At 39.2% G+C, this 10428-nt stretch overlaps 1 protein-coding gene across 1 annotated transcript; it reads right to left on the bottom strand.

Moving 5' to 3' along the window:
• Window positions 1-7479: 7479 nt before the first annotated feature.
• Window positions 7480-8466, bottom strand: LOC107535551 (olfactory receptor 1J4-like). The gene has a single exon (XM_016211058.2). The coding sequence runs from the start codon at window positions 8464-8466 to the stop codon at window positions 7480-7482; it is 987 nt and encodes a 328-aa protein (XP_016066544.2).
• Between the last annotated feature and the right edge of the window lie 1962 nt (window positions 8467-10428).

Below are 10428 nucleotides of genomic sequence, written 5' to 3'. Positions count from 1 at the left end.
ATGTCATTGGACAGAAGCATTAGGGTGTTTGCTGTGTCAGTGATCATTATTATTATTATCATTATTATTATTTTAATCCTCACCCAAGGCTATTTTTTCCATTGCTTTTTTTTTTTTTTTAAATATATCTTTATTGATTTCAGAGAGAGGAAAGGAAGGGGAGAGAGAGAGATAGAAACATCAATGATGAGAGAGTCATTGATCAGCTGCCTAACCCGCAACCCGGCATGTGCCCTGACCAGGAATCAAACCCCAATCTCCTGGATCCTAGGTCGATGCTCAACTGCTGAGCCACGCCCAGTCAGGCTCATTGCTTTTTAAAGAGAATGGAAGGGAGAGAGAGTGATAAAGAGAGAAACATGGATGTGAGAGAGGCACATCTATTGGTTCCCTCCCACTCGTGCTGGACCAGGACCAGGAAAGGAGCTTGCAACCGAGGTACCTGTCCTTGACTGGAATGGAACCCGAGATCCTTTAGTCCACGGGCACAGAGGCTCTAACTATTGGGCCAAACCCGCTAAGGCAATTATTTTTGAACATTGAGTCTGTGTCGGGACCACAACAAAGGACTGAGAAGCAGCAGTGACAAGCAAAGCAAGGTCCCCACTTCTATGAGATTAGATCTTAATGAGCTTGGAGGGATAATTTCTACACCAGGCCAGAGCCAAACCATAATAATTCCCTGTGGCAGATAGAAGAAGAGCTCTGCAAACTGGTATTAGTTTTTCCTGCCTTAAAGTAACATGAGATTCCAATGCCAAGTTGTTGGAGCATTGTCACACTCCTCCTGTGAACCTGCCGGGTCCCATTGACCCACAGCTGTAAACTCAGGGACACTCTAGAAATGGGTGGCCATTTAAAGCCACTTGATGCCAGAATAGCTCCAAAACCAGAATAGTCCACAAACTATCTTTCATAATAATGCTGAACATTTAAGTCAACCTTTGGGTTCTTGGCTAAGGACTTTCCTTATGTTTTCTAATCATATCCACACATCTGCCTTACATTCCCAATTCGTAAGACCTCTTCACAGCTGCACTAAGAGATTGTGTTCTTTCTCCTATTTTAGCTTTTAAGAAATAGAAACATAAATGACATAAATTTTGTTGGCACACACAGTATAGTAGGGACAGAAGGGGTCAAACACAGGTGTGTATATCTGTATCTATAATGTGATATGTAATGTACATAGCTATTTATATGTATTATCATTTTCTATAAATTAAAAATCACCAAGTGTTAGCTCCTTCATGGGGTTCATTCTAATATGTCTGTGTGATCAGAACCCATGATCTTAACCATTACACCTGGAAGCTTCCCTTTTGTTGGTTAGGTGAGCCAAGCATAATATATTATCTCAGAGCTGTGAGGACCCAGTTTTCCAGATTTCTTAGTCGTCTTACTAGATGATTTCATTTCTTTATATATATGTACTTTTCAGCTGACTGTAAACTTTAAATACAGTAACTTTGTTTACACAGTAATCATTTACTAAGAGCCTTTGTAAGATTTTCAAAACAAGTGTAATTTTTTTCAATTTTACAGATGTGGCTACTGAGGCCAAAAATTTAAGTAACATTCCCAAGTTCTTATTGCTGTATGATGGTGATTCTGCCCAGTAACTTCACATAGCATGGTGCCTGGAGCATTTATCTTTCCCTGAGATGTGTAATAATATTAAAGAAAAGTTTGGAAATTCTGAGAGACTCACATTCAGGTACATGGCAATGAGAGCAGATTTGTTTCTAGAAACAGGGAGTTGCTAAGAGTATGGTTATCTATGCTAATAATGCCCAAGAACGAGGACACTTAAGGACATACTTGAGTCATGGATGCATTTCTCACACACACACACACAACACACACACACACAGTGTTGATTTGAGGATTCTAGTCACCTGTGACCACGTGTCCATCCTAAGGGAAGGATAGCCAATATGTGGTTCAGTTCATAAACGCTCAAATACATACAAGTCATAAGTAACACACAAAGTGAGACATTTACAACACACAGTGATCCCCACTCACCCAAACACACACACACAATGCACATTAACACAATGACTTATGACACACCTGGTAAACACTGAACTCACTACTTCACTCAGACACTACACACATATATCACCAAAACTACAAGATCACAAACAATTCAAAAATCTTATAAGAAACACACACTAACAACACATATGCACATCCAGCCACACACTCACTACAACAAGCAGCACACACTCCTATTACTGAAAAGCAGGCTTCCCCCCTTCTTCCTGGGAGATGCAGTCAGAATGGGTTAGTTAACCTATTCAGTCACAGGCACAGTCATTACACCAGCACCAACACCCCAGGCACATGCTCACGCACACATGGTAACATACACACAGAGAAAACCAAACAACACACCTTTCTGCTCTCACACATGAGTGTGTTACCCATAGACACAGCTCACACATGCACCAGCACATGATGATGAGCCATAGTCTCAGCCCTCTCTGACCTGACCTTGGTTCCTTGTGAGGTCGGGCATCTTTTTGTCCATCATCAGAGACAACATCTCACTCCCGATGCCTAACTGTGATGCCAGTGTACACAGTCACAGGCATGAATCAGGAGTCCCTAACCACATGCCAGGAGGTTGATAACTTGGTCTACATGCACTAAAACGGGGCTGTGAGTCAGGTAAATAATGTGCGCGCGCACACACACACACACACACACACATAGTCATGAACACAGAGTCTCATACCTGAACCCACTATCACACAGGCAGAGCCATCATCAAGTGCAGATTTCCAACTCATCTCACGTGTGTTGGTCATTGGTGAGTTCAAACACCTTCTGCTCCAGACTCTTGCCCATCTCAGGTTTTCTTCAGGAGGCCTACTTAATATCCAGACACAGAAGAAATATCTGTGGCCTTGGCACTTCTACAGGCTTTCATTTTCCTTAACCAGCTCCAGAGAAATGAGTCCAATAACTTAATAACTAATGAGAGACTGAAACAAAGTCCCCAAGCCTGTAGCTAATTTCTGACTTCCCTTTGGGGAGGTGTGTGTCCATAGGCCAGAGGGACTGGAGTCCTAGGGGAGAGTGTTCCTGATTCCAGTGATGCCCTGGACTCTTTTTTTCTTGGGCATTGTTCTAGCTGGGACTAAGGATGTTTTAGCTTTATATTTTAAAATTATTTTTAAAATATAGATGAGATGTTAAGGTAGGATTCATTGCTAAAACTATCTCTTTATTATAACCTCTGTGGTGTGCTGTTACATGTCCTTTTACAAAGCTCTCTCTCTCTTTTAGAAACCCTTGCTTTGTACCACATGCCAATTTTCATAGTGTTATTATTCTTATCATGTCTGTTTGCACTCTACCAACATTGATGCCATTGAAGTCAATAAAAGCCAGCATGAAAGAATCAGGTCAAAAAAGTCACAAAATATGCTAGGACACAAAACAAGTATCAATAAATATAAAAAAGATTAAAGTCATATCAAGCATCTTCTCTGAACATAATGGCATAAAACTGGAAATCAATCACAAGAAAAACAGAATAACACATAAGACACAGAGGCTAAATAACATGTTACTAAACAATTAATGAGTTAATAATGAGATCACGAAAAATATATATATATATCTTAAAACAAATGAAAATGAGAAAACAACAACCCCAAATCTATGAGACAGAGCTAAAGTAGTCCTAAGAGGGTAATTCATAGCATTACAGGCCTACCTCAAGAAATAAGAAAAGTACCAAATAGCCCTAGCTGGTTTTGCTCAGTGGCTAGAGTGTCCGCCTTCGGACTGAACAGTCCCAGGTTCTGTTCCAGCCAAGGGCATGTACCTGGGTTGCAGGCTTGATCCCCAGGCCTGGTTGGGGTGCGTGCAGGAGGCAACCAATCGATGTGTATCTCTCACTTCGATGTCTCTTTTCTCTTTCTCTCTCTCTGTTCCCCTCCCTCCCTCCCACTGTCTCTGAAAAGCAATGGAAAAAATATCCTCAGGTGAATATTTAAAAAAAGACAAAAATGAAAAATACCAAATAAACAATCTAAAGGAACAAGAAAAAGAACAAAGTCCAAAATAAGTAGAAGGAAGGAAATTGTAAAGATCAGAGCAGAAATAAGTGAAATAGAGTCTCAGAAAACAGTACAAGAGATCATTTAACCCAAGAGCTGGTTGTTTGAAAAGATAAACAAGACTAGCAAACTTTTAACCAGACTCATCAAGAAAAAAATAGAGAAGGCAAAAATAAATGAAATCAGAAATGAAAGAGGAGAAGTAACAACTGACTACACAGAAATACAAAAGGTTGTAAGAAAATATTACGAACAACTACATGCAAACAATGGATAATTTGGATGAAATGGATAAATTCCTAGAACAATACAATCTTCCAAAACTGAATCAGAAAGAATCAGAAAATCTAAACAGACCGAATACAACTGGTGAAATTGAAGCAGTAATAAAAAAAAAAGTTCCCAACAGTCCTTGACCAGATGACTTCACAGGTGAATTTTACCAAATATTCAAAGAAGAATTAACACCTATCCTTCTTAAGCTATTCCTAAAAATTCAAATGGAGCAAAGACTCCCAAACTCATTTTAGGAGGCCAGCATTATCCTAATTCCAAAACCAGAAAAGGCCATTACAAAGAAAGTAAATTATAGGTCAGTATTCCTGATAAACATGGGTGCTAAAATCCTCAATAAAATATTAGCAAACCACATTCAGCAATACATTAAAAAAATCATACACCATGATCAAATAAGATTTAGTCCAGGGATGCAATGTTGGTACATTATCTGCAAAGCAGTACACGTGATACACCACATAAACAAAATGAAGGATAAAGACCACATGATCATATCAATACATGCAGAAAAAGCATTTAATAAAATCCAGCACCCATTTAAGATAAAAACTCTCAGCAAAGTGGGAATAGGGGCAATATACCTCAACATAATAAAGGCCATATATGACACAGCCAGCATCATACTCAGTGGAAAAAAACTACAAATGTTTCACTTAAGTTAGGGAAGAAGACAGGGATGTCCAATTTCACCACTCTTATTTAACATAGTACTGAAGTCCTAGCCACAGCGATCAGACAAGAAGAAGAAATAAAAGACATCTAGATTGGAAAAGAAGATGTGAAACTGTCATTATTTGCATATGATATAATACTGTATATAGAGATCCCTAAAGATTCCAACACAAAAAACTACTAGAAGTGATCATTGGATTCAGGAAAGTAGCAGGATACAAAATAAATATCCAAAAATCAATTGCATTTTTATACACTAATAGTGAAATATCAGAAAGGGAAACTAAGAAAACAGTCCCATTTATATTCACATACAAAAAATACCTAGGAATAATTTAAACAACGATGTAAAAGGCCTGTATTCAGAAAGTTATAAGACACCGAAGAAATAAATTGAAGATAAAAGTAAATGGACGCATATACCATGTTCATGGACACGAAGAATTAGCATCATTAAAATGTCCACACTACCCAAAACAATCTATAGATTCAACACTATTCTTACCAAGATACCAGTGATGTATTTCACAGAACTAGAAAAAATGCTTCAAAAATGTATATGGAACCACAAAAGTCCCTGAGTAGCCACAGCAATCTTGAGAAAGAACAACACAGTTTGAGAAATCACACTACCTAATATCAAACTATACTACAAGATCAGAGTAGTAAAAACAGTATGGTACTGGCATAAAAACAGACATATAGATCAATGCCATAGAATAGAGATCCCAGAAATAAACCTACTCCTTTGTGTTCAATTAATATTCAACAAAGGAGGTAAGAACATACAATGCAGTAAAGATAGTCTATTCAATAAATGGTGTTGGGAAAATTGGACAGATATATGCAAAAAATGAAATTAAAACCACCTTCTTACATCATACACAAGAATAATTTCAACATGGATTACAGACCTAAATGTAAGACTCAAAACCATAAAAATTTTAGAAGAAAACATAGGCAGTAAAATCTCAGACATTTCTTGCAGCACTGTTTTTTCTGATATATCTCCTCAAGCAAGCAGAAAATAAACAAATGGGACTACAGCAAATAAAAGGTTTTTGCACAGCAAAGGAAACCATCAACAAAATGAAAAGACAACTCACTGAATGAGAGAACATATTCACCAATGATACATCTGATGATGGGTTAATACCCAGAATTTATAAAGAACTAATAAAATTCAATACCAAAATACACAATAATCCAATTTTTAAAAAATAATGGAAAAAGGGCCTGTCAAAAGAGAACATATAGATGACTTATAGAAATATGAAAAGATGCTAAACATCACTTATCATCAGAGAAATGCAAATTAAAACCATAATGAGATGTCACCTCACACCTACTAGCGTGACTGTCATCAGTAAATCAACAAACAAGTGCTGGTCAGGATGTGGAGAAAAGGGAACTCTTGTGCACTGTTAGTAGGAATGCAGATAGGTGCAGCCACTGTGAAAAACAGTATGGAGTTTCCTCAAAAAATTAAAAATAGACCTGCCTTTTGACCAAGCAATTCCACTTCTGGGAATATATCCAAAGAAACCTGAAACACTGATTCAAAATAATATATGCACTCCAACATATGTTGCAGTGTTATTTACAATACCCAAGATTTGGAAGTAGCCCAAGTGCCCAAGAGTAGAAGAGTGGATAAAAAAGCTATGGTACATGTTTTTCACTGAGGAATTTATTTCAGAAAAAAAGAGAGAGAGAGAGAGAAAACAAACTAATGGCAATGTGGTGATTGCCAGGGGGCAAGCTAGGTCGGGGAAAATGGAAGACAGTACAAGGGTGATAAATGGTGACAGAACGACACTTGATTTGGGGTGGTGAACACACAATACAGTGTACAGACAATGTAGTATAGAATTATACAACCGAACCAATATAATTTTATTGACCAATATCACCCCAATGAATTCAAAAAAATAAAAAAAAAAGACATAGTGATCCTAAATTCATAGGTACCTAATAACAGAGCTTTAACATGCATGAAGCAACATAACAGTGTGAATGTACTTAATGCTATTGAACTGTATACTTTAAAATGATTGAATTAGTAAATTTTATATAATATATATTTTACAATAAAAAATTACTTGAAGAAAAAAAAAGAAAACCAGCAGAGAATCGTGATGCTAAATCAGTGTGTCCTCAGTAACATAGTATAAAAAATACATAAGCAAAAACAGACATATCTCAAAAGAGAAAAACACAAATCCACAATTACAATTCTGTAACATGCTTTGCAAAAGATTTTGCATCTGTCTTATAAGATGACAAATAAGTGAATAATATCAATTAGGAATAAAGAATTATTAACAAGCCAAGTAGCAAACATGACCAAGCTGACATACTAACAGCAGTTATAGATGATGACTAAATGCATATTCTGTGAAAGTTATATGAACCTGTCAACCAAACAGTAACTTTAGGAGAAATATCTCACCGTGCTCCTGACTGCAACAACAGGATTTAGTGGTTGCCGCTTAAAGAACTTAACCCTATGGACACACAGTTCTAGGGCCTGTTTCATATCTCTGTTCCTCAGGCTGTAGATGAAGGGGTTCAGCATGGGGGTGACTACCGCATACATGAGCGAAGCAGTTATGTCCTTGGAATCCCAGGAAGAGGAGAGAAAGTAAACACCTGCAAGTGTCCCGTAGTATAAAGACACCACAAAGAGGTGGGAGCCACAGGTGGAAAAGGCTTTAAAGAGTCTCTTAGTGGAGGGGACCCTCAGGATGATGGCCCCTATGCAGATATAAGAGCCCAAAACAGTACCCAAAGGCAGGATGTAAAGCATTCCTCCCTCGGTGAAGATGACCAGCATATTGAGGGAGATGTCAGAGCAGCTCAGCTTCAGGAGCACAGTGAGGTCACAGAAGAAGTGCATGATGGTATTGTCAGCACAGAAGGACAGTTGGACCAAGACTAGGGCATGAAAAAGAGCATGAAAACAGGCAACCATCCAGGAGCCAGCCACCAGTAGTGTGCAAAGCCCCTTCCTCATGATGGTGGTGTAGTGCAGAGGGTGACAGATGGCCACATACCTGTCATATGCCATCACTGCCAGAAGGAAATTATCAAGAGAACCAAAAAGTATGAAAAAATACAGCTGAGTAATGCATCCCACATAGGAGATGGATTGTTGCTGAGTCTGCATGTTCCTGAGCATCTTTGGGACAGTGACAGAGGAGAGAAAAGTGTCAGAGAGGGCCAGGTGGCTGAGGAAGAAGTACATGGGCGTGTGCAGGCGAGAGTCCAGCCTGATGAGCAGGATGATGAGCAGGTTGCCCAGCACCGTGGTCAGGTACATGCCCAGGAACAGGGTGAAGAACACGCCCTGCTGCCCTGGCTGGATGGGGAGCCCCAGGAGGAGGAACTCGGACACGCTGCTCTGGTTCTCAGGCCTCATGCTACTCCTCTGTCTGCGGGGGATGAAGAAGATTTGGGGGTCTCAGGAACCTAGAAAGGACAATCAGGACTATCACATCTCACACTGTAATTCTTCAGGGAAAACATGAATGTTAACTACACTCCTATTAATTTCTCACACCTGTGGAGTTGTGCACCTTCCATCTATTCCTGTCTGATTCCAGCAATCATTGCACCCCTAAAGCAGCCAACAGGACGTCATTGGACAGAAGCATTAGGGTGTTTGCTGTGTCAGTGATCATTATTATTATTATTATCATCATTATTATTTTAATCCTCACCCGAGGCTATTTTTTCCACTGCTTTTAGAGAGAGTGGAAGGGAGAGAGAGAGAGAAACATGGATGTGAGAGAGGCACATCTATTGGTTCCCTCCCACTCGTGCTGGACCAGGGCCAGGAAAGGAGCTTGCAACCGAGGTACCTGTCCTTGACTGGAATGGAACCCGAGATCCTTCGTCCACGGGCAGAGAAGCTCTAACTATTGGGCCAAACCCGCTAAGGCAATTATTTTTGAACATTGAGTCTGTGTCGGGACCACAACAAAGGACTGAGAAGCAGCAGTGACAAGCAAAGCAAGGTCCCCACTTCTATGAGATTAGATCTTAATGAGCTTGGAGGGATAATTTCTACACCAGGCCAGAGCCAAACCATAATAATTTCCTGTGGCAGATAGAAAATGAGCCCTGCAAACTGGTATTAGTTTTTCTTGCCTTAAAGTAACATGAGATTCCAATGCCAAGTTGTTGGAGCATTGTCACACTCCTCCTGTGAACCTGCCGGGTCCCATTGACCCACAGCTGTAAACTCAGGGACACTCTAGAAATGGGTGGCCATTTAAAGCCACTTGATGCCAGAATAGCTCCAAAACCAGAATAGTCCACAAACTATCTTTCATAATAATGCTGAGCATTTAGTTGAACATTTGGGTGCTGGGGTAGGGACTTTACCTACGTACATTCTGGAGTTTGTTTAGTTATTTATTTATATATTTTATTGATTTCAGAGAGAGAAAGGGAGAGGGAGAGAGTTGAAACATCTATGATGAGAGAGTCACTGATCAGCTGCCTCCTGCATTGCCCCGACTGGGGATTGAGCCGGCAGCGCGGGCATGTGCCCTCACTGGTAATCGAACCGCGATCTCCTGGATCCTAGGTCAACACTTAACCACTGAGCCACGTCCATCAGGGCCATTCCTAGATTTTAAAACCTCTTCACAGCTGCACTAAGAATTCGTGTTCTTTCACCTATTTTAGCTTTTAAGAAATAGAAACATAAATAACAAAATCTGTAGGCATACAACAGTACAGTAGAGGACAGAATGGCACACACACACACGTGTATATCTGTAACTGTAATACATGTGATATGTAATGTACATAGCTGGATATATATGTATTATCGTTTTCTGTAAGTTAAAAATCACCAAGTATTAGCTACTTCATGGGGTTCAGTCTAATATGTCTGTGTGATCAGAACCCATGCTTTTAACCATTACACATGGAAACTACCCTTTTGTTTCTTGGGGGAGCCAAGCACAATGTATTATTTTAGAGCTGTGAGGACCCAGAGTTGTCCAAAATTCATAATACTCTTCCTACATAATTTTGTTTCCTCATATTTATATACTTTTAACTGACAATAGATTCTCAGATACATTAACTTTAGTTATATAATAACCATTACTAAGAGCCTCTAAGATTCACAAAACAAGTGTAATTCTTTCCATTTTAGAAATGTGGAAATTGAGGCCAAAAATTGAAGTAACTTTCCCAAGGTCTCATTGTTATATGATGGTGCTTCTGCCCAATATCTGCACACAGCACGATGGCGGGAGTTTATTTTTTGTCTAGGATTTTTTATAAAAGTAAAGAAGGGATTGAAAAATTCTGAGTGACTCAGTTACACTCAGGTACATGAAAATGAGAGCAGATTTGTTTCAGA

The sequence above is a fragment of the Miniopterus natalensis genome, chromosome 12 (genome assembly GCF_054644295.1).
Source record: "Miniopterus natalensis isolate mMinNat1 chromosome 12, mMinNat1.hap1, whole genome shotgun sequence".
In the NCBI taxonomy this organism is placed as follows: domain Eukaryota; kingdom Metazoa; phylum Chordata; class Mammalia; order Chiroptera; family Miniopteridae; genus Miniopterus; species Miniopterus natalensis.
The sequence above is the reverse complement of the archived record's forward strand: the minus strand, read 5'-3'. Positions and strand labels throughout refer to the sequence as shown.

Coding starts and splice junctions, on each gene's coding strand:
- LOC107535551 (XM_016211058.2), bottom strand. CDS start 8,466: ATGAGGCCTGAGAACCAGAGCAGCGTGTCCGAGTTCCTCCTCCTGGGG.